Here is a 26,349-nt window from a genome sequence, read left to right as displayed (position 1 = left end):
ATTCTAAAGAAAAGTTGAAAAGCAGTGGCAATTGATCGTAGTAAATAAAACAGAAATAAGACTGAACTTGCCTGCAATGGCGTAACATACATATCAGATTTCATGGTAATTCGTCTAATAACTCTGAATTTTTAACACGCAGACAAGGAAACAAACATGGCTTGCACAATTAGACACTGTGCAAAGAAAGCATAAGAAGCACTAGCCTAAGTTGCTCACCGGTGTGGATGTAGGTGTGCTTCTTCATGTCTGACTTCTGGTGGAAGCGTTTGCCACAGAACTGACACGGGTAGGGCCGCGTGTCCGAGTGGATCAGCAGGTGCGTCGAGAGCGTGGACGAGCGCTTGAACGACTTGCCGCACTGTTTGCATTCGAACACCTTCTCAACGTTGTGAACAGCTCTGCAACAAGGCAGCAGGGAGCTTTGAAAAGTGGCTCGTTTTTACTGGGCCACTCTGAAGTTTAACTCGGCACTCCGCTAGCAGTTAACTGAGCGAAACACAGAATGTGAGTGTAATGATGCAATTATCATAGCAACGTATATATTCCAAATATGTGAAATTGCCTCCTTCAGACACGTCTAGTTTCCGTAGTTATTTCACCTTAATCTACTGATACACAAGCCAGGGTGTTTAAAGCACTGTCGTGTTTTTTTTTTATCAAAAGTCGCGAATGAACGTTTAGCAAAATTGTATAACATTCTTGAGATTATTAGCTTGAATATCTGCCTGTTGAACGGTTGTTATAACCGAGTTTTTTTTTAGATATTCCTCAAATCCCCTTGTAGATATTGGAATAGTTTCTTAAACTAGAGAACGGATTTTTCCTTTCCAAAACAGAAGTAAAATATCCCTCCGGGCAGCACTACAGAATTATATATCGAAAAAAAACCGTTAAATAGCATAAGATTAAATGAAATATAATGTTAAATTAACTGAATGCGATAAAGTATCTGATAAAAACTCTGTGGCCTGTAGTCCGCAAGCGAACTATACCGACCGAGCAACCGCCGCTTATCGGCGAAGTTATTGCCAAATTTAGCGAAGAGAGGGTGTCGCGTGGTCAGCGCAACTGCCGTTAATCTCGGTTTTCTAGACCGGAGTCATTATTTCCTTGAAATAGTTCCTCATTATCCTCACGAGGCTGAGTGGACCCCATTCCAGACCAACTACTTCTCATAAAATCTGGTAGCGCCGGGAGTCGAACCCGGGATCTCTGGATCTCTAGGCAGGAATTCTGACCACTGGACCACAGGGGCATTCGTAAAGTATCTACTATTCATTCAAAATACGAGCATATACAGATAGTTAATGAGGCAGGGCTTATACAAAACAGTCAATATTTTAATATCGGAATTGTTAGAATTGGACCAGCAGTTTCATATTTCAGTTATGTTGTAAATAGTTCAGTCATTATTAAGTTTTGTAAGCTATGAACAATTTTATGAATGATGTACTTGATGCGTTAATGAATTTGAACATTCCTCGAGAGAAGCTATCTCTACACTTTCTCTGTTTAACATTACAGTGTTACGCACACAGACTGCTAGGAGCTCACCCCTACACTGACTCTGTCAAATACAAGGAGAATATGTTCTTTCCCAGGGGTGACACTTTAAATCTACTGTACATTCATCTGAACTGCTGCATAAGCGTGACTTCAGGTCACAGCACAGAATGTTTTGGTTGCGAAAATGTCTTAACAAAACCAGAATTTTTATAGGTGCATAAAACAGAAGACGAGTGCAGGTCCCATCTCTTTTCTTTTAGTGATATATGACCAAGTAATAGAAACGGAAAACCGAGAGGAATAAATTTATAAAATATTCAGTGTCCCAATATCGTGGTTCTCTCTGCTAACATGACATGACATTGCGTTGAGGATCCAGTCCGCCATGTCCATGCACGTCACGTTTCCATAGTAACAGGGTCAGTGCTGTAAGGTGGGCCACGGCAAGTGTCTGTATGGGATTCTTTACAATATTCTCTGCATAAAGGGCTTTTTCTTGGCAGCAGAGTTGGAGGCTGTTGTGAATATTTTATTAGAAGTTTCAGGGACTTGTGTCGTCATAAGGGAGGTGGCGGGCGAGTTCCACCCATGCATGTGTTGCAGATATTTCTGTTAAACATTTCTAAATTTTATGATGGTTTCTATTTCATATGTGACTTGAAATTTGAGAAAAATCATCTGTATGCTACAAGCCGGAAGGTCGCGGGTTGAAGTCCCGATGAGATCATTGGATTTTTTCCAATTGATCTAATACTTCTAGCCGCACTATGGCCATGGGGTTGACTCAGCCTCTAACAGAAATGAGTAACTAAAATATTCTTAGGGGTAAAGGGCGGCCTGCGCCTAAGACTGACAACCTTACCGCCATCTATGAGCCGATTGTCTAGAAAATGTGGTAACCTAAAGAACTCACAACCCTATGGGCCTCCACGGCCTGTTACAGGGATACCTTTACTTTTATTTTCTTACATGTTAAGCACCTATGGATATTAGGATTTAATATTTCTTTACTTCATCTTAAATCCCTGAACACGAATAGTCTTTTTTTTTACTGGCTCTACAGCCCCCCCCCATTTTTTTAATTCGTTTAGTTGGGGGTGGAATCCAACTGGGTCCACTCGGCACGGCGGCCACTGATTGGCCTATTGTAGCCTGCCCAGGGTGATTATGATGATGGAGAATTTGGTGGAATGAAGATTGGCAGGGGAAACCGAAGTACTTGGAGAAAACCGGCCCCAGTGCCACTTTAACCACCACAAATCCCACTTAATCAGACCCGGGATCGAACCCGGGCCGCCGCGGTGGAACCTAGCGACTAACCGCTTGAGCTATGGCGCGGCCCAGCAGCCCCCTTGGGCTCTGGCCTCTGATTTTCAGTTTCATGAACATTTTACAGACGCTATGACTCCTTGGGCGAGTGATGAGCTCGTCACAGGAATATTCTTTACCGATCCATAAATAACAATACATCCTAACCAAACTTCAAAATAAAAACTAAGATGTTCTCCTATTTGTACACTGAAAAAGCTAATTATAAAACCTCGCTTCAGGGAACCCAACCTTGAAACACGGATCGGGTGACAAAGACAAGCATGGGTGTTAGCACAGGAGCTGTGGAGCTGGGTATCATTTTCATGTTGGAAAAAGAACTGACCTGTGCTGGCTGAGGCTGATCTCATGCCCGAAGGTCTTGTTGCATAACTCGCAGGCGAAAGGCCTCTTGCCGTTGTGTGACCGCCTGGCGTGAACCTCAAGTCCGTGTGGTGTGGAGAACATCTTCTCACATTTTATACACGAGTAGACGTCTCCGAGGGGCACAACACCGGGCCCCCTCATCAGGAGGTGGTGGTGATGATGGTGGTGATCGGGTGCGCCCGGAACCACGTGCTGGTGGGACAGGGGGCCAGAACCTCCAGGTGAAGCTGTCGCTGCGGCCGCCATGAAGTGATGTCTCAAGCGAAACAACTCCTCAGCCGTTGGGTGATGGCTCGGATGTTCTGAAGGATACGCAGGATGTCCCCCGCTACCTGTGCTACCGGCGCTCCCTGCGTTCGAGGACGCCGATGAAGATGAAGAGTTGGCCATTGCTGCAGCTGCTGCGGCCGCAGCTTGAACAGCGCCTAAACTGAAATACAGCGAACCTACAGCGGGTGACGTCAGAAAGTTCCTGTTACCGTCCATAAGTTCATTCTTGGAGCTGCTCCCCGTCTGGCCGCTACTGTTACCAACTCCACTTACAGTTCCCGGAATTGGCGCTGCTGGAATTCCTGGGTAAAGACTAGGCGGGAAACCGAAACCTGTACCTACAAAGTGCCTCGGTAAAAAACTGGAAGATGAACTACCGGGGTATTCGTGGTGATTATGATGGTGATCACTTTGGTGGTGTTGGTTCTTCATGACACCGTCACGCATTAGAAGATCGGCGAAAGGCAGTGCCGGGTACATGAATGACCGCGTCACTGAGATAGTCTCTGAGAACGATTGTCCCGCACCGTTGTTCGCGCGATGGCCCAGGATTGACGACTCTCTGGAAGGCGACCTTTGACTTCGAGGAATGTCCGGCCTAAGTAAAGCGCTTACACTGAAAGTCTCAGACTTTTTTATGGGTGTGACTTCTGTTTTCGTTGCTTTAACTTCTGTTACCGAGGAGGGTCTTCGCTGTAAAGGACTTCTTAGTCTTGTATTGACTTCTGGGGATCGTGGGGGGCTGTCAACTTCGAGTTCTGGTGACGTCGAGCAGGACCTGTCTCGCCATGTGTCCTGATGTGGTTGTCCACTGTGTCCAGGCGACCCGTTGTCCGGGGATAGCAGTTCTTCGCCGCAGTCGCAACTTCCAGGTTTGTCCGTCATCGTCGTGACGTCACTCCTGCTGGTGTTGTTTGTGGTGTTGCTGGTACAGCCATCGTCTGCCTCCTTGCTCATCTTGTCCATCAGGCGGTTCACACCGAATTTGATCCCATCTGTAATAAAAATTTTTGTTAGCTTTTTTCATACTGCATTTTGTTTAATGTTTAATCTGGGCCAGAACTGAATGTATTCGGTAGTTATTTAGAAGATGGCCGAGAGGCGACTCCGGAAAATAAGTAATATATTTTCAATAAATAATATGAGAGATTTTTTGAAACCTCACAGTGTTAAGCACTCACATATAATCCTAGAGTGGATAATACTATGTGAAGAGAACGTAAATAACAAAATATTGCAGATATTCATTATAAAGGAATTAAATGGCTAAGCAGGATACAGTGTTCATGTAAGATAGAGTTAAGCTTAGATATCTTTCATGATAATTGTGTTATATTTCTATGCACCAATTACTTTCTAGTATCTTCTTTCCAATAGCGTCCTTGTTGCATGTATTTATTCTTGTATTTTTACAAAGTGAATATTTATCACACTTTTAAATAAATACTCTAATTAATGCATGATCTGTGGATTGACATATATACAGTATTGCATCAACTTTCAAAGGAAAGTTGCGAGTCTCCGAGGAACATAAATTTCATTAAAATCTCCGTTGTCTGTAGTCCGCAAGCGAAATATATCGACCTAGCGACCGCCGCTTGCCAGTGAAGTCAGTGCCAAATTTTCGGATAGAGGGTGTCGCGTGGTCAGCGTAACGAATCCACACGGCCGTTAATCTCGGCTTTCTAGACCGGAACCGTAATTTCCTTGAAAGAGCTCCTCAATTATCCTCACGAGGTTGAGTAAACCCCGTTCCATACCCACTACGTCTCAGAAAATCTGGTAGCGCCGGGCATCGAAACCCGGACCTCTGGATCTGTAGGCAGGAATTCTCACCACTGGACCACAGAGGCGGTCACATCAATTTCATAACCCTTCTGTAATGTCCAGTTTCGTGTTACACTTTTTTTTTTTGGTGGTGGTTCATTACTCTAAATCCGCAGAGAAATTTTATGAAGTATGCTACACATCTAGTTTTAAAAGTTCATCATAAACGGCCCCGTAATAGAACCGTCTATGAGAAACTGATAGAACTGATTGTACCACACCGCAAATGAGGTAATTTGAACTTATGCATTGAGCACAGAAACCTGAACGTCTGTGTGTAACATACGTATCCATTTTGTGAACTAATATGAATTTGATACTGAGAGATGAGTGTAAGTAAGATTGACTGTAAATAATACAGCTAACGTTAAAGTATTTGCCAGCTTAGGTTCCTTTTATCTTCTTATAAAACTGTTATAAAGCCAGTAACAACAGTTAGAATTTCCATAAAATATTTGACAATTTTGAACGATGTTTCCGGGCGAGCAGCCTACATATGGTCACGTGTTGTGAACGCTTGTGTCTCATGTGCGAAATCGTCATGAAAAACATGATAATGTCTTTCGACTTATTCTGAGTTAAGTAGCTACTGAGCTACCCGTATTGACGTGTACCGCGTTTGTTTCTTACATTACTTCGTATATTCATAACTAACCAACTGATTACTAAGAAACTGAATGAACAACAGATGTATGGAAGTGAAGAATAAGGTGAAAAAGTGTATACACTGTAAGACGGTTAGCATAAACCATGGACATGAACAACAGATCAACTGATTGACTAAGTAACCAATAAGTAACCAACCAACCAATAAACCAACAAATTAACTAATACTTTACTTAATCCGTTCCTCTTACACCTTACGGTGTCGAGGTTGTTTTCCATTTTGATCATTTTCCAGACGGTAGGACTCCTTGGACGAGTGATCAGCTCATCGCAAGGCCTCTACCTAAACACAGGAAAACACAAACAGGGAAAAAAACGCAGATATATACCAAATACCCATGTCTTGTGTGGCGCTCTAACCCACGATCCTGGCTTCCAAGCGAGCGAAGACAGTATATGCCTTAGACTGCTCAGCTACCGTGATCGGCCCAATTAACTAATACATTAATTAAACTCTTATAAGCATGAGAAACTAAATAATTAATTCCGTGACCAGAGTTCTTCCTGAGAAGGTAATAATCGCTTATCTGGTCAAAGAGTTCACCATCCTTCATGAAGCCCGATGGTTCATTACAGTGTTAAAAATCCCCTCTCTGTGCATTCTTTAAGTTAAGACTATATAATTCTTTACTTTTATTCATGATTCATTTAACGAAGCTTCCAGTAGCTTAAATTAGGCATAGAATGGAGTGAGAGACTGATTTATGATTGATGAACTGGGAAGAATGCGGAAGGAAAATGCATGGGTCCCTCTTGAGCATCATACTGGCAGTTACTTGGAGGGACAAGATACAGTTCTGTTCAGCCGGAGTCTAAGCTGAGATACATATAAACCCACGTTCACTTGAATACGAGGCAGGAATGTTACCCACTATATCTCAGCGTTTGGTTCCCTTATGTAATTGGTTCATTTTCATATTCGTTTTCTAGGCTTGTAAAATTCTTCGTTTTATTAGTGTTTCGAAGAAGCAAGAACAGTTCGCTTGACACCGTTCCAAGTAGTTCCTGAAATTCTAGTGATTCATGTTTGCAAAAATTGCACGTTTCATGTAAAAGTTTTGCGCAAAATAGAGAGTGCCGAATTAGTGAAATAAATAATTATTAATTTTGCTATTAATTATAGTTCTTTTAGATTTGTATTTAGTGGTGTAGAGCCGGTCACAGTAGCCGTGCGGTCTAAGGTATATACTGTCTTCGCTCGCTCGGACGCTGGGATCGTGGTTTCGCGTCCCACTCAAGGCATGTATGTTTTTTGTGTGTATGTGTTTATTCTGTTTTTGTGTTGTCCTATATTTAGGTAGCGGCCTTGCGACGGGCTGATCACTGGTCCGAGTCCTACAGTCTATGAAAAATTATTATGGAACTGAATAAGAGGCCTGAGCCCTGAGCCACTGAAACAAAAATTAGTGACGTTGAGTTATTACGGGTACTCGTATGTATTAAGATTTGAATGGGATGCGGTTTCGTATACTTAAATCTCGACATGATGCAGGAAAACTTGAATCTGACTTCTCTCTTACTGTTGTCTTTGGGTTAGATATTAGAAAATTCTGTTCTTGAAAGAAGAATTTCTCTTCTGATGAAATCCAAGTTGAATAAACATTATATGAAAGAACCGTAAGGATTCAAAATATTCACATGAATCGCAGCGAAAGTAGTGGCAGGAAGGTTTAAATATTTCATAGTCAGACAGATTTGTAATGTGTTGAAGCTGCGCTGTTTTTACATAAAATTTACATCCTCTTGGAGGGTGAATATCCAAATTATTCACCAGAAAGTGTGCCTCGAATCGGATCTATTGCAATTGTGATGATGTCAGTTGCAAAGAATATACGCATTATTGTTCGTTCTGAACGCGGAAAAATGTACTCATATGTATGTATCAAGAGAGTAAAAAGAGAAAATTATGGGCAAATGACATGTTCAAAATCAAATTTCGAGGACGGTTTGAAAAAATTGTAAGCGCTTCATGTGGTGGTTTTGAACGTAAACACTTTTGGACGTGTTTTGATTGCGTAATAAACGAATTTCCATTTTGATGACATTTTCCAGATGTCTCTCTCTCCCCCCCCCCACTCTGTCAGAATCCATTTCCTCTACTGATCCGCATTCGCTGTTTCCATTCGCGGCTGGAAATCCGATATTGATTGTGTGGTTTTGTAATTCTGGTCTATTTGAAACAAACATTTGTACCAGTTCTGTTTTGAATGTTTTCTAACTGAAAAATCTCACAAAACTCTGGTAACGTTCAAATGGTGTTATTTATTAGCAAATTAGGAATTACAATTTCCAGAGTTGTGTTCCAACCAAACGATTAAATTGAAATGTGTGTACACTGTAAGTTGATTATGAGTAGAGGGCACTGCAGACACACGCGAAAGCAGAGTAAACGAACTAATGGATGCCGCTTGTCATATTTTAATTCCCCTGAAGTTCAGAATAAATTAGTAATAACTAATTGAAATTTAGTTTTACTGCATTAGCAATAATTGCTAATTTAACAACAAAATTAACACACAGAATTACTGGGTTTTTGGACCTTTCCATCGTTCGGAATTCTAGGTGATAGAGGACACGACGTTTCGGAAATTGGATCTCTTTCCTCAATCCAGTGATTGATATTAGCTCTTTCAAAATGGTCCAACTGAGTAGATGTCTTCCTTCCTCACCTGAAGACGGAATGTGAGTTAGCATCTGGAGTTAATTGTGAAAATGATTATGTGTCTCATACCCTATTTTTTTATTATCCAATTTAATATTATCCTCACATCTACGCCTGTATCTAAAAGTGGTCTATTCCCTTCACTCTTTTCTACTAATTTATCTTATATCTCACGTTTTCCATGTCCCTCTGATTTCATCCTGCTGAAAACCGTGCCCCGATAAACTTTCTGGCCCCTTTTTTCGAGTTCAGGAATCTCCAAATATAGTTCTTACTCCCATCGCGAATTCGTGCGGGTGTGCATTGAAAATATAAACACACGTATCAAATGTGTCCCTTCGTTACCATTGCTCAATATTGTCTTTACACAAAAGTTCCCCTTCTGTGTTCTCAACATATACATTTGTATTCCGTCCTCCCCCTCCCCATTTGTTGCCTACACCCCTTGCAACCCCTGCTTATTATTTTCTTGGCTTCTGCATGAATGAAGCTGCATAATGAATTATTCATAATCGACAAAGAGTGACATCTGTTGGACCTCTAGGGAACGAAGTAGGCGGTGAAGGTTTACATGACGATACGATAACATGGCCTACTCTGAGTAAGAGAGGTGACTGAGGTCATGGGAGCTTAGCATGAAACGAGGGGAAATGGAATTGTATTTCCGAAAGCAAACGACACAGTGATACCTACATTATATGACACTTGTTCCACAGGCTGTTTACAGATGCTGTGTCAACTATGTACGGTCTGTCGTTTCCGCTGTTACAGAAGCGTGATTATGAATTGAGGCAGGAATGCGCAAGGACGCACAATTTTAAGGTATATCGGAATTTGTCTATGGAAGTGAGAAACAGTATGAGATAGAATATATAAGTCTCATTCCAGGTTTCGAACTATACACCTTTCAAGTTTGATATAGGAGTTATACGGGGCGTTAAATCAAGGAGGAAACTTCGCAACCCCGTTGACCGGGCCCAATATTCCTCACAGATTGCTGCTGTAACTGTAACGGCGCGCGTCTATCAGCGCTAATGACTCATTCTGCTATCGGCAAGTACAGCAGCAATCTGTGAGGAATGTTGCGCCTAGTCAGCGGTGTTGCGAAGTTTCCTCCTCAATTGAACGCACTGTATTAACGGTACCGGCGCTGCTGGATGCATGTCACATTCATACGAGTATATGTGTTCAGTATTCCCTTGCTGTACACAAGCTTTGTGGAAACGCGACAACCTAAAATAGTATATACCTTTATTCTGTTACTTATTTCTGGCTGCCAGCGAGAAATGCAGTTCTGTACATTGTTTCAGGTCTCTGACTGTTGCGTCACGACTACTCTTCAAATACAATACACTATAGTAATAAAGCAATTATAGCAGTGTGTCATAGGCTACAGCTACATTTTCCGAAAGTGCCTATGTAGAATCTTACCTACTTACAGCCTTGCCAAAACTATACGTTAATGCAATTGTATTGTAAATTATTTTTGAGAATTAGACGACCCCTTTAGGATCATATTTCAGCATCCTGATGCTTTGGGGTCCCATTTTAAATTGTAAAGTATACCGCCTGTGATGCAATAAAGTCTGTACTTTCTTAAAAGACACTGAAATGTATTCAGTTAACCAAGAAGTGTTTGTTAAATAGTTTAAAATGTCATTAATTATGTATATTCATTTTTGCCTGCTGATGACCCATGTGCGGCCGAAACATATAGCAATGACAACGAACGTACACAGTTAATGACATTTTAAAATTCATCATTCATCTGTAATCTGTCAAGACGACAGGTCCACAGTCTCTTCCAAAATAATTCCTCCACTTGATGCGATCTAGAGCTTTCTCCTTCAAATAAAATATTTAGCAAATATTTATTTATTTAGTGAATTAAATATATTTTAGTGTCTTTTAAGAAAGGATTGGCTTTTTTGCATTACAAACGGAATACTTTACAATTTAAAATAGGACACATTTAGGAGTTTGCTATCCACAGTTTGAGAAACATTTCGTAATTACTCAGGTGTTTCTCCTGGCTTACATTCACGCATATTTTTTGATTATCGAAAAGCTCATGTCATGAACATCTAAGAAGAAATGTAAAGTAAATATCTAATCCTGTAACGTAGTGATTTGTCTTTTTAAAACGTTTTAATATGCCTAAGATACAAGTCTGTTCACAGTATTATATGTCCTGGTTTATTTTCCTGACGAAAACGGCTGATAGGCCCTGCAAGTTCCTAAACAATTGATTAAAATGCCACTGAAAATGATTTCTTTTTGGAAATAGGTGTTAAATTGGATTGATCTGGCTCAGGATAGGGACCAGTGGAGGGCTCTTGTGAACACGGTAATGAACCTTCGGGTTCCATAAGACCCTGGGAAATTCTTGAGTAAATGCAGATTTGGCTTCTCCTCAAGAAGGGCTGAGTTCCTTAAGTAAGTAAGTAAGGCCGCGCCATAGCTCAAGCGGTTAGTCGCTAGCTTCCACTGCCGGCGGCCCGAGTTCGATCCCGGGTCAGGTCAATTGGGATTTTTGGTGGACAAAGTGGCGCTGGGGCAGGTTTCTCTGAGTATTTCGATTTCCCCTGCCAATTTTCATTCCACCAATTGCTCCACAATCACCCTCACCTATCACCTGGGGCTGGTACAATAGGCCAGATGCGGCCGCAGTACAAGGGATTTAGTCCCACCCCACTAGCAATAAAACGAAGTAGGGCGTTGAAGTTACTCAAGTCAACAGGTATCGTTTCCTTAACTTTTTGATATCAGAGAGTTGAGTAATTCTGTATGGTTATAGTAGAGACAGAGAAATGTTACTTGAATAAGTTAAATATGCATTAACATTTTTATTTAAACATATAATAAGAATGTTATTAAATTTTTTCTTCAAGCCTTCAGTTCATTCTCGATTTAGAAATTCAATTTTATATACTTATATCCCTCTCGTTGGGATATAACTCGATGGAGTTACCTAGGTAACTCCATCGAGCTGAGTCCTTCTTGAGTAAATGCCAGCCACTTAGTTTTTCAAGAAAATCCCAACATTTTGTGGAAACCGAATGTTCATTACCATGTTCACAAAAGCCATTCACTGGTCCCTGTCCTGAGACAGAGAGTCCAGTCCATAACACCGCATCCTCTTTCTCTAAGACACATCCTAATGCTCCTCCCTTCCAAACTACAGCTGGGGCTTCCTAGTGGTATGCAAATAGACCTACACATTAAAATACCTGCTGAAGTTACAAAATATTCTTATAGGAATCATTGTGGTACAAATAACACATTTACCAGACGAAGTTACGAAGCAGCAATATCTTGATACAAAAAAAAACAATCCGTGACCTGTAGTCCGCAAGCGAACTATACCGACCGAGCGACCGCCGCTTGCCGGCGAAGATAGTGCCCGGATAGAGGGTGTCGCGTGGTCAGCGCAACTGATCCCCACTGCCGTTAATCTCGGTTTTCTAGACCGGAGCCGCTATTCCCTTCAAATACCTCCTCAGTTCTCCTCACGAGGCTGAGTGGACCCTGTTCTACATTCTCAGAAAATCTGGTAGCATCGGGAATCGAATCCGGGACCTCTCGATCTGTAGCCAAGAACTCTGACCACTACACCACAGAGGCGGTCCAGCAGTATCTTGATGGGACAAGAAACTGTAATTCATGAAGGAGTATAAATTTAAGGGACAATAACCGCAGTTTGGAACAACTTTTGCTGCAATTTATACACATACCTAGGGACATATTGTGTCGGCACTCCATCAAAGGTCTTCCAATCTTCCCCCCAGCACCATCCCTTCCTTTAATTATGCGCATGAGATTAAATTCATCATGAACCGTTATATTGTAAATCGTAAAGGTTCCTCTATGGAAGCAACCGATCTGATTGACCCTGCGCTCTATCGCCTAGGCGTGTCTAACCCATTACTAGAGGGACCCAAAATTATTCTATTCAGGAGGAGGGTGAAATAGAATGGGGGTGTTACACATATAAGGGGTTAATGTAGCATTTCCTTCTAATTTCATTTCCGTCCCCTGATCTCCGTAATGTCCTATTTTCCTTTGTTCATAACAGTTTTTTTCATTCCCAGCATGTTTCGAATGAAGCTACATGACTTTATTCACGAGCTGACAGTTCATCAGTTGGTGACCCGGTGCAGACCGCAAACAGAACACTGCGTCTTACAGATCCTCTGTTATTCTGCGTATCCACTGCCACGGCAGTTTGTTGCTGCCTGAACAATATTTACCTATCCGTTTTCCAGCAACAGACGTGTATCCGTTGACAGATTAACACTCGGAACGTCATTAGCCAACCGTTACCTAACAATGACCGTCTTTTCTGACTTCACTATTCCGGCTTTCAGTCGTCATGTCACTCGCGCATGAAGATGAGCCCTTCTTCAGAAGCCACCAATTATGCAGCTACTGAAGAATTTACCAGCATTTTATGGAACCCGCAGGTTCATTACCGCGCTCATAACACCCCTCCACTGATCACTATCCGGAGCCAGATCAATCCAATCCATCCCATCTCTCTTAGATCCATTTTAATATTGTACACCAACTCAGGCTTTGGTCTTCCCAGTGGTCTCCTTCCTTTCAGGCGTCATGTCACGATATATAAAAAATTTTTTTGCCTCCAATACTCAAGGCACTGTCATCGTACAAAGACCACTCTTTGAATTCTGTTTCAGTACAGCTTTGTCTGTTATTCTGAGAAGGAATTATTGAAGCCAAACCGGCGGTGTACGCAGGCAGGTCTGTCCTGACATGCATTAGATATCGTGCATCTGCTGGCGCTGATAACTGCTGACCACTGATATCAAGCCCTGAAATTAGGATTCTTACTTATATTAGTTATTTATCTTCTGCAGTGTACTAATTTAATTCCTCGGATTATGGAAATCCTGTTCCTAACAATTCATAATGCTTTATGACTTCTTCACTATCCACTGTCAGCATCGCAGCAAGGGTATTCCCCCGTGCCTCTATACAGACATACCTAGGTTCGATTCCTCTGTTTCAGGACGCATGGAGATGCTTAGATTTATCATGGAACTAAGACAATGCACCTGAAAATTCAACGGAAGATATCATCATTTTCTATATTAAATATTTTCACTTGTAGGTGTGATTATTAGATGCGGTTTGGATTGGATGATTGTATTTATTCAGCACTTACGCACACACACACACACACACAACCACCGCTTCTGTGTTCTAGTGGTCAGAGTTCCTGGCTACAATCCAGAGGTCCCGGGATCGATTCCCAGCGCTACAAGATTTTCTGAGACGTAGTGGGCATGGAACGGGGTCCACTCAGCCTCTTGAGGACAATTGAGAAGCTACTTGAATGGAAAAATAGCGGTTCCCGTCTAGAAAACCGAGATTAACGGCCGTGGAAATCCGTTGCGCTGACCACGAGACGCCCTCTATCCGCAAAAGTTGGCACTAACTTCGCCTACAAGCGATATAGTTCGCTTGCGGACTAAAAGCCACGGAGATTTTACACACACAACTCGTAACTCAGATAATTACAGTACTATCACTAATCTCAACACTTTAAAATTCACCACTAGTGTCCTCAGTCTATTACAGTCTCTGCTAGTCATTTCCTTGCAACGGAATTTAATACAGAATCTATAGCATTCTCACTGACTCTCACACACTCCAAACATGACTGTACTACAGCACACATAAAGACGTCTCTTCGCAGCCGGCCTTTCAGTTCTCAAATTAACTTGTTGCCGTCCCTTCTCAATCATTTTCGACTCCCACAATTCTATCTCAGCCGGGCTTGGATCTTCGTTACATAGACTCGGGTCCGCCCCAACAGAAAACACAATCTCCTAACAATTCCTCTAGTGTTATAGACTGTATTTACCTCCCCGTTCTATAGAAACGGCAGTTCTACTGTTGCGTGTTCATTTCCGCAAAAACCTGTTTACCGATTCGTTTCCTAGCATTGAACGTCTACTCTGGTTCCTCTATTCCAGCTTTCAGGCGTCATGTCACAATATGCTATCATAATTGTTTAGAGACTCAATACACTTTACTTATGAGAGCAAGCTTTGAGCTTCAAGACTAAGATGAAACCGCATTAACACATGAGCACATACTCGTAGAGTGCTTCTGTGTTCCCCTGTGGGAAAATATAGGCTAGAACCTCCTTGATTTGATCTTTCTAATTATACTTAGAGAAGAGTACAAGTTGTGAAGCTCCTCATTAAGCAGTTTTCTCCAGCATCCTGTCATAACATGACACTAATCTAACAAAATATCTGTGAAAATAGCTCAGTCAACATAGTTATAAATCCGATCTAAGAGCTTCTATATTTCAGTATATACTCGTACATTTCCTGTCTTGATGGAAGAGTCTTTAATGATAAAGTAAGGGAAATTCGACCACTGACCACCCCTGGTTCGCTGAACTTATCTGTACACTTGACGAAGCGTTCCAAAATTAAAAAAAAAAAATTGTGATCTTTCTGGAAGAATATTTCTACTGCCAGCCAGATTAAAAGTAGACTGTGTACACAGAATACGCAAGTAAGTGTGAAAGCAGTGGTTCATTTTGAAAGTATGAGACTGCAGGAAGTAACACAGTGTGTGCTCCTGAATAGCAATTAGAAGGAAGATCCCCATGGGAGATACTGAGCATTCTGTATGTTGCAGTCACGGAATTTTATATTTCATCTTCATTTCTACTAAAAATCTGACGTTTCTTATCAACTGAGATTGAATTTTTCTGATTTAATCTAACTATGAAGTACAATAACTTGTATATTTATAAATGTTAATACAGTAAATCACTACAGACCAATGCATATGAATGTTTCACTTACCAGAGAATGTTTAGATTTCTCGTTTTGCTTCACAGTTAAAGGAAAATATCCTTTGCGCTTTTAGACACTGCTCACTCAGATATACGCTGTAAAATTGACCAGCTCTTCATGAGCTAAACAGAGAATCTTTGGGGTATTTACAGTAGCAGTGACTAGAAACCACTAAACAAATGACTGCGAAAAGAGGTATTCTTCTTGAATCAACAAATTCTTGTAGTTACCTTAGCAGTACTACTACTCCCCCAAAAGTGTCTCCACCTCGTGGTGGTGGGGATTGCGTAACTCTGTGACCTGGAGAGCTATACCGGCGGTAGTTTAACTACAGGTAGAGTCACCCATGCCGGAAAGATCAAAGGGTAGAGTCCAGACTAGGGGAGATACCCTAGTCCTCCAGGTTGGGGGTCGGGCATGAGGCTTACAGCCTCATCCTGTAAAGAGAATTTTGTTCAGAAACTGAACAACCAGCCTCGGGTCATCATGCGTGGGTCCCTTCCTGTGGCAGCGCGCATTGGTTGTGGAGACTGGTTGTAGAGGAGGCCAAGGCTCACACAGGGCTGTAGTGCCGAGTGGTGGGTAGGTAGGTAGGTACTACTACTGCGAGTGCTACTATTGTTGGAGGAATTATCCTGCTCTGGAAGGATACCCTTTCCATATATTCAATACCGGTGCTATGCTGCTTAAGAACGTCCTTGTTTTTCTCCCATCTTTGCAATACTGGGATGGCTGCTAATATGAGCCCGATGTCTGTAACTGGTATTCCTAATCCGTAACTTCTGTCATCAGGCAAGTTGGCTTCAGGCCGCGCCATAGCTCAGGCGGTTAGTCGCTGGCTTCTCACCGCGGCGGCCCAATTTCGATCCCGGGTCTGGTCAAGTGGGATTTGTGGTGGACAAAGTGGCGCTGGGGCAGGTTTTCTCCGAGTACTGCGGTTTCCCCTGCCAATCTTCATTCCACCAATTGCTCCACAATCACCTTCACCTATCATCTGGGGCTGGTACAATAGGCCAGAATTGGCTGCAGTACAAGGGACTTAGTCCCACCCCACTAGCAATAAGAAGAAAAAAAAAGAAAAAGTTGGCTTAAGCTCAGATGAATGTGAATTCTATTCGGGAGGTGCCGAATGTCGGCTTGGATACAGGCTATGCTCATTGAGAGATTTCGTAGACTTTATTAGTCCGACCAGACAAATTCATTCCACAACATTTCCAGATTATTAATCATTAACATTCACTGTCCGGATGCTAGTCTTGGTTACTGACAGTGTCGTGGAATAAGCTTCAAATAAAAAACACGCAACTACTCACATGTGATACAGTCAAAGAGCCACGGGAACCGTCAGTAGTTCGACTCTTGAATTCACGTAAAATGTAAAGTTGTCCCAGTGCTTAACCAATTAAGCACTACGCCATGAAGGCGTGTGGAATAGTCGATGTATAGATCTACATTTTCTTGACCTCGGCACTAGCTGAAGGTGAGTGGTCAGCTTCACGCCCCGGCCGCTTTACTCTCTGGGAAAGATCCTCCGGTAACCATTGGATAGGAAGCTGGCTGGACGACGTGGAGAAGTGAAAATTCTTGCCCCTACCGGGATTCGAATTCCGACCCCTCGGTCGTCCAGCCTGTAGGCAGCCTGTACAACGACCACGATAGGAAAGGGCCCTGATTAACAGACGATACCACGCTGTGGTATGTAGTGTATTGTAACGTGTTTGGAGTTGGTACTTCCACGGTAACGCAATAACATTGGGCTGTTGCGTAGAGAGTGCCCAAACAACGAACGCGTTTCCCCGGAGATGGAAAACAGAAGGTTCGTTGCGCAACCACGGACTGTGGGAACAGCAGAAACGGAACCGTAGGGAACGGTGTCCGGTATCCGGTCCACAGAACACCTATATAAGAGAGTTGGGTAGACCCTAGGAACGAGAGAGATGGGTAGACAACGAAGGCTGTCTCGTGTTCGCCGAGATGTACTGGAAGCAGGGATTGTGATACTGCAAGTGATAATATTTGTAAAGTGTGTGAGTGTAGAAGCGAAGCACAATAAATATTCGCTACACCCTTGACGGCGTGAAGTTATTTGACGCGTGGCATACCCAACACGTGACAATATTCATCTTCCATTATTGAGAAGAAGTGTAAAGACTTGAACTAAACTGCTTCTAGATCAAAACAATTATTGGTCACTATTTGTAAACAAACTTATCGTAATAAGTTTTAGGTATTTTAACAAATCAATGTACATCTTAATATTAGTTAAAAGATATAATGTTATATTTATATCTATGACATTGTAACAGTAGTTTCCATATGTGTTGATAATATCCTTCTGAAGACGGTCGTTTTGACCGAAATATGTAAAGGATGAAAAATTAAAACAGCTTTTATCAATCACACTGGACGGTAGTTAAAAAACTTAGAAAGTCGAATTTATTTTCTGTTTATCATTTCATTTAAATTTTCCATAAATGCGAAAATTCGTATTTCTCTGGAGATTTAATTTTCTGTGTAACAAATCACGATTTTCGACGCAAGTGTATATGTATATCCCTGTGTATATAGGCGTGTTGCTGTATAAATATGAGAGGTACCTTTAGTATTGGGGCCTAGACAAAATTCGGTCTCTATATTCAACACAGTCTTCGCTTGAAACTCTTTCGGATAATCAGATGACCTGACCGTGAGTTTTTCGGTGAGTTTCCTTAGATTCTGCAGAAAAATATTCGAATAGTGTCCTCAGTGGCCACCGCCTCTGTTATGTAGTGGTCAGAGTTCCTGCCTACAGATACACAGATCCTGGGTTCGATTCCTGGCGCTACCAGATTTTCTGAGAAGTAGTGGGTCTGGAACGGGTTCCACTCAGCCTCGTGATAATAATTGAGGAGCTATTTCAAGAAAATAACGGCTCGGGTCTAAAAAACCGAGATAAACGGACGTGGGGATCCGTTACGTTGACCACGTGACACCCTCTATCCACAAAATTTAGCACTAACTTCACCGACAAGCGGTGGATGCTCGGTCGGTATAGTTCGGTTGCGCATTACAGGCCACGGAGTGTTTTTTTGTCTGTTCATCTGTGGCCACAATCAGCGCATTTGAAGTCCTTAAAAATAATTTCTCGTAGTTATACTATTTCAAATTAGACTCTGTAGGTTGCAATACATAGGACAAGTAATGCAGTCGACAAAATGTCCTTATGCTAACAAAAGAGTTCTTAATTCCCTTAAGACTAACATCTCGATAATTATAAGTTACCACAATCCTGGCTCTTGGATTTCGCAACCTGTATCTATTGTGCAGCTTCAGTTGAAGTGTTTCACCATAAGCAGCACCCTGAAGATGGCGACTGCAATGTACACCGAAACGTTGGAGCAGTTAAAATTATAAAGCAAACGGTACGCAGTTTATAATAAATAATATAAAATGTAATTATATTTTTAGCATACTTACTTAGATGAAGTAATAGACAAGTCGTCAAAAGCTCCGATGGCCAGTTACTGAAGCATTAAACAAATCATTGCTCTTTTTTCTTCTGTTATGTAAACGGAATGATATTAAAATATGTCAATGTGAAGTTGGATAATTGTATTATAAGAATTGTTGCAGAGGATAGTAAGTATATAAATGTAAGAAGTAAAACGATCTAAGTTACCTTGTCATTACTGGGAATAGAATAAAATTTATCTGATTTCTAATGTGGTAAATAACGGAGATTGGACCCCTTTAATGCACCCCCTATTGCGCACACACTCCACAGTCACATCTGAATAAACGCTAAAGTTATATCAACATTCAGCACCTGTGCAGACAGTCCTGAAGATGTGTATTACAACGCTACTTAATCTCACAAAAGTTGCTGAACGCTTCCTATATATAACCCACCAGTTCATGCACCTCTCGAATTCGTCTGCACGTGCTCTATTCATGCTCAGTGTTCTACTAACAATGTTTCGATTTCTGTAGACGATCTTCTGGAAAATAATTCAATTATGATAATCCCAGTATAAAATTGTCGGCAGGATATTGATCTTGGGTATGGATAAATAGTTGGATCCTCATGTTTAAGAAATTTTGTGAATTGTTGTTCCCAAATAACATGCTCCTTTGACGTGAAAAGAAGAGATGAGTGAACTGTTTGTCTGGCACGTGTACGATCTGTCTGCTAACATGATATAGACTCGAACAATGGTAGTCTACCACTGAACCGTGTCTTCTTGCCAGTTCAATCACTTTCAAACTCTATTTAAGTAATCTACTTTTTAATATTATTCTTGATTTCTTTCTAGGTATTCTAAGAGATTCTCCAAAAATTATGTATCCATCATTTTCACTTTGATTTGTTTGTGTCCTATGAGAAGGTGTGGATGTAGTTAATCCTTTCTAGTTTTCACCATTCCTTTTTCCCTTGGAACTACAGCCCCAGTGGGCCTAGGCCTACCTCCATGAACTTCTCCGTTCACTTTCGGTTTTTTTCTAGATCTTAGACATACGGTAGGACTCCTTGGGCGGGTGATCAGCTCGTCGCAAGGCCTCTACCTATAAACAAACATAGAAAAACGCACACATACAAACTAAACATCCATGCCCTGAGTGGGATTCGAACCCACGCCCTTTTTCCAAGCGAGCGAAGACAGTACATGCCTTAGACCGCTCGGCTACCGTGACTGGCTTTCATCATTCTTACGTTAATTTATTTCATTAGCCTAAATAAAATTATATTTTCACTCGCTTTATACATTTATGCTTTGGAAAGTAGCCTACAATACCGACGAAACATGCTGAAATGGGAAAGAAGACAGTACTCTAAAATCTCTTTCCTCTTATAAGAGCTCACATTCTAACAGCGATGATTATGAAGAATTCTATCTTCTTTATATATAGCCATATACTCCGTTAAAAACTAACCGATGTTTCGGAGGAACATGTAGCCTGCTCTGCTTGCTGCCTTGTTCATGCTAGTTTCTTGCTTGGTTTTCTCTTCGCCACTGAATATGGAGGCGACATTTTCTTCCGCATTAATGAGAACGTTCAGATTCAAACCTGCCACTCAAGTTGCAAAAGGGTATCACAGCGTTGTGAGTTGTGCACTGAAGTTGGGGGATCTCATTTTGAATTTTTTTATATAAATTCAATAACTAATAAAGATATTTCTAATATATTTTGATGTGTATTTTAGTAAAAAGTTACCTGGCTTTTTGTCCTCTCTGTATTGTTGTATTGACAAAGGAAGCAATCATATTCCGGGTGAAGAATAGGTACTTTTAATATAAATATACTGTTGTGTAAAGTTATCAATCGTGTTTTATTCATGACCTAATAATAGAAGACAGACAGGTACGTGAACCAAGAAATTTCAGCCACACTTTACAGGAGACACGCGATATAATTGTAACTCTTATGATAATGTGACATGCAATGAAACACAAAGGGCTCAGACAGCTGTTACCAAATGTAACTTACACTTTTAACATTTATTTCCCATATTTCACCCCCCTCTCTCTATATTTTTTTTTCTTGTAGCAGTAGCGTAGTGTATTTTCAAACCATGTAATGCTGATGTTTGCCATAGAATTACTGGTGACCAAATAACACAGTAAACACAGGAGGGATGCCGGATATTGCTTGGCAAGGAGCTTATGCACACAACAGTGGAACTCTGTGCGCACCGATCGAGGGAAAGGCTTTGTTTGCGCTCCGTGGCCCCGTCATGGGATTTACGTTCCTTCGGTACCACTCGCGTATCCAGGGTGTGGTACAAATCAGGAACAAAAGGAAAATAATAGGGGGGAAACACAGAGATATCAATCTTTGAATGTCTATTGTTTTTCATCGATGTTGTTTATATAATTACGAAAATTATTTCGAAGGAAATGCTTATATAGCCTTTGCATCGATTTAGGTAACACTAGGTGTTCGTGTTCACGGAAAACAATTGAACATTATATTTCGCTTAGTGGAGTGTGGGGTTTGTCCAGTGATTGAGACTAGCTCTTTCTAAGGGGCCCAACTGAGTAGGTTTATCCTTCCCTATCCACCTGAAGACGGAGACAGATCCAGTCTCCGAAACGTCGTGGTTTTTTTGTCCTTTTGTCTTTTACATACCAGACGATGGGTGAAGTCCAAAATAAGCCAAAAGAAGTACAGTATACACCATCGTCAGAATCCTTTCAAGTCTAACTGACTCCTAAGGTTCATCACGTAACGGCTTCATGGAAAATATTGTCACGTGTACGGGTATCCATGACAAATAATTACTGGGCTGCGGCTTTAGACGAAGCAGTTTTATCGGAGAATTACGCCAGGCGGAACTACAGACAGTTCTCACACGCGATAATTATAACGCTTCGTAACTGCGAACAATGGTCGTACTCAGATGTTCCTTGTAACTACGCCACATGACGGTTTCTGTGGGTCTCCTTTTGCTTCTCTCTCTGATCACTGATCTGATCTCCGCCCTGCTCTGATCATCTCTGGTCATCATCTCCTCGGATCTTATCTGATCTTATCTCTCGCAATGTACCCTCTTAAAGTAGATCTTAGCGTACCGCTGAGAGAACACCTTGTCGAAGTGTTCTATTTCACGTGATAGCTAGAATATTCGTAAGCGGGTCTATTCGTTGCCCAAGAATTACTAGCTGTTGATTAGCAATGGACATTGGTTGTCACGAAATGTCTTGAATATATGTTTCTTAGAAGTGACACTTCTTTATGCAGTGGGTTCACATGTCACAATATAAATGCATTTAAGTGCATTTTTAGTGTCTTGCTTAATTTATGTGCTGTTCTTAGTGTGGTCGTGTTCTGCAAAATAGAGGAGGGATATTTACTAGAAATGTCTTACAAATATTCCTGAAATTGTCTTGGCAGGCTTGCAGTCACATCTGTAGTTACTTGTATAACTCTCACATTCCACAAGCGCTGTGTTTCAGATCAGTAGAACTTAATACTTCAGTATTTTTCCCCGCTTATTTCTTCAGTAAATTTTTATCTTGTGGTACAGAAAGGTCAATAAGTAAATGGTTCCATTTCTGTCTGGGAGTATAATATCCGCTTTGATGCATCTCTTTCTAATAATTTGTTAACTCCCGAGTATAGCGATTTGATTTTCCTGACGTAAATTGTTTTGGTATGTGTTTATCCCACTTGTTCCTTTCCATTCATGCACCTACGTGTTTGCAGGCAGTAAACGTAGGCCCTCACTATTAAGAGTATCTAGATAGGGACCAGCTCTATAGGTTTTCTTCCACTTGTATCCCCTTCTTCCTGCGTCTCTACGTACGTAGAGCCTCTCTATATCTGTTCTACAGCGATGTAGTCTACACACTTCCCTCACCTTCCCATCTGTCTTCTTTAGCTCTTCTAATCCCAATTTTTTTGTTCCGGAGCTATGTCGGAATATCGGCGTTTTTATGGCTTATTTTATGACGTCAGAATCTCAGATTAGATACCGTTGGAAAGTAGATCTGAAGAACAATGAATAAACTGGAAAAAAAAATGGAAGAATATTATCGTGGCCTATCTGAGATAATATCCTGACATTTGCGTGGAGGTATTGAGGAAACTAATGGAATTTCTCAGTCAGGATAGCCGGTGGCCCTGCCGGACTTCAAACCGAGCTCCTCCGAGCAGATATCTATAACTCTTCCGCTACACCAGGCAGCCCTGTCGTACAGCTGTTAGCGCAAGAGTTCCTACTCCTATTGTTTTACTTTGGTATTCAGTTACGTTCTTAAGATCACCCTGTCTTCCAGTATTTCCTTTCCTTACTCATCCGCCCATGTTAATCAATTTCTTCTTCTTAAAATCACATGACATAAGCCATTCCTTGCTTAGAACTTGTATTTCTCCTTTATCATCCATTAATGGGTTATGAGACTGAACAAAATATCTCCTTATAAATGCCATTCTATTCCTAATTGAGTTCAGATGTTTTCACCAAATGTTCTAACTACTTGTAATTTAATATAATAATTTCTCTTTCCGCCATGTACATTAGCTTAAGATCACTCATGTACATCAGGTGTGTTACCGGTTTCTTGTTCTAGCGACTTTTATATCCAATAATGAAATTATTGAATAATTTCAATCAGATGTCACAAGAATTCTAAAGAACGTCCTGTCTCGCGTTTTAAAGCAGGTTTCCGTACCACAAGCAGTGGCTATAGATAGAGGATTGAATATTAATAACAGAAGCGATTCGTCTCCCCAGCTGTGATCAATGGAAGGTAAACATTTGATGTGCAGTCGCATTGCCCACAAGCCAGAGTAGACCACGGATCCTATACCATATTTACCTTCAGTTCCTACGTAAATTCTGGGGGAAAAAATCGTTGCCACCGGGTTGGACAATATGAATAGAAAACGTACAACGACCCTATCGGCGATTCTTCTATTTCAGTAACTGCGTGGATCAAATTCGACCTTGAGAAGAAGATATTCCCTTATATAGTCAAGATGTCTTCCGACCATTGCGGAACCTGAAGAGACCACCGTCTGCCAATTGGGCCCAATACTGTCACACATCATTTCTTTCTGATCCATTTTGATATTTTCCACCTATCTACTTTCAATTCATCCAATTTGGCGCTTCTATTCTCATTTTCCGATTAATATGTTTTAAACTTTACCGATTTCCCTCATTTCTGAGGTCACGGAAGTTATCCCCCCATGATGTGTTCGCCATGAGGGTATATGGCGCTTTTATTTCTCTGGTGAACCAAACCAACGCTGTAAGATTCGAGGTTTTCACGGCAGTGACTATGAAGAAAGCAGTCTTCTGGGATGTGGCACAGTGTAGATGTGGTGTTAACCAACGTTTCGGAGGAACGTATCGCCTCCATCTTCAGAGTAGAAGGAAAAATAAGAAAATCCACAAGCGAGGAGACCGTGAGAACCGGTACAAGCAGACTGCTTTACCTTTGAACTAGCGCCGTCTCGTAGGAAGATACGAGACTGCACGATGTCATATCAGAATAGTATTTTAGCTACCCCAGCGCATGAATACTTAGCGACCACGCAATGAGCTGCAGAATCTCTTGTTAAGAGACGCGGTGGCAATCTTACTCGCTTCAGCCCGTGCACACGGCACAGCTGCACTGCTACGGGCATCTTAATTTCTTAAATGGAACAAGTAGTTAATCTCTTATTACCGTAATTTCTAAACATATTCTATGTGATGAAACGTGATAACTACCTTCCATATTATGCTTGTCGTCCAGAATTCTTAAAGACACAGATGTTGGAACTAAGAGAGTGAAAGGCGGCGCCCCGGGTTCGATCCCGGGTCTGGTCAAGAGGGATTTGAGGTGGAAAAAGTGGTGCTGGGGCAGGCTTTCTCCGAGTACTTCGGTTTTCCCTGCCAATCTTCATTCCACCAAATTCTCCATCATCATAATCACCCGAGATAGGTACAATGAGCCATTCAGTGGCCGACGTGTCGAGTGGACCCAGCTGGACTCCATCCCCCACTATGTGAATTTAAAAAAATTGAATGTCTGTTAGCTACCCAAGAAGAAGTTACAGACACGGGTCTGTCTTTTGCTGGTGTGTGTTCGTAATGTGAATATGCGCGTGCATTGAGCCATCAAAGCCGGATAATGAATAAAAAGATTAGTGAACAAATGCTGTCATCAGGACTGTTATCAGTAGAGTGTTGAGTCCACACCATTAAATCCTTTCATTGAAATTATATCGGGGAGGTGCGAAGTCAGATATCGTCATGGTTTTGCTAGTCTCTTAAAATAAAGCCGTATGTGTGGCTACATGGATTTCATAATTATTCTTACGAACTATGCCGACAAAAAGAAGTTGGATTAAGATAAAATTTGATTTATTACGTTTCCAGATACTAACCTTATCAAGTAATATATATTTTTTTTACTCCGTATTTTCACAGAACAAACAGCGTGAGGACACTATTCGCGTCAGAATGAAAATGATTTAATTATTTTTATTTTAATTTTTCGAAACTTTTATTATTTTTCGCTCTCCTGTCTATATGTCTTCAACCCCTTAATCCATTCTGAGCAATTTATGTAATTTCAAACAAAATTTCATTAAAGATAATTTTTGAAGCTATAAAAATAGGAAACAGAAATTAATAAGTAAAAAAGAATTTTGAGACCGATACAAGAAATGCGTTGCGTAATTCTTGAAGACAAGATTATTAATATTACTGTAATCATCAACACCATAAAATTTTCAATGGAAACTTCTTTACTATATTATCAAACACCTTTCCCTATCTTCGGGATTATTTCAATAAAATATTTCCGGCATGAACTTTGCAAAAACAATTCGTGAATTTTATGTAACTAAAAATAAATTGCCAGCCCAACTGCATGTAAGGGGGGGTGAGTCATAACAGCAGTTTCAGACCCTCAAACCAGACGCACGCTGCAGTCAAGGTGACACAGTCCGTGCTATCATCTCATGTATTTATAAATCTTACCGCTAGATTGCAGGACTAGGGATAAACTGATTGATCAGTTGCAACAACAAACAATGACAAGTTTCACGGCATGATAGAGAAATAAAGCAATCGAGGTGGGATTTGTTTTTTCAGAGCAGGCTGAGATAAGATGATGAAACCGCTGCGTTAAACTGGCCTTATAGGACTTAAATAGGATTATGCACTGTATTTACACAATCTACTAAGCCCATAAAAGGGATTTTTAGGTATCATAAAACTGTAACTTTGTTTGGATATGAGAGAAATGTGGTTGGATTTAACTTTGAAAATTTAATATAACTGCGCGCAATATTTGCAACGTACGTGTATTAATCCCAGAGAGGCCGATCACGATAGCCAAGCGTTCTAAGGCATATACTGTCTTCGCTCGCTCAGAAGCCGGGATCGTGGGTTCGAATCCTACA

General features: G+C 41.2%; 1 protein-coding gene across 1 annotated transcript in view; it reads right to left on the bottom strand.

Moving 5' to 3' along the window:
* Window positions 1-221: 221 nt before the first annotated feature.
* LOC111872457 (PR domain zinc finger protein 1) overlaps window positions 222-26,349 on the bottom strand; it is a gene marked incomplete at its 3' end in the record, with an annotated part of 75,226 nt that continues 49,098 nt past the window's right edge. The window contains 2 exon segments of the mRNA XM_033754777.1: window positions 222-401; window positions 3,164-4,469. Of these exon segments, the coding sequence (XP_033610668.1) occupies window positions 222-401; window positions 3,164-4,469 (1,486 nt within the window).

This window comes from Cryptotermes secundus, unplaced genomic scaffold (assembly GCF_002891405.2).
Source record: "Cryptotermes secundus unplaced genomic scaffold, Csec_1.0 scaffold962, whole genome shotgun sequence".
NCBI classification, from domain to species: Eukaryota; Metazoa; Arthropoda; class Insecta; order Blattodea; family Kalotermitidae; genus Cryptotermes; species Cryptotermes secundus.
This window is presented reverse-complemented; position numbering and strand designations above follow the sequence as displayed.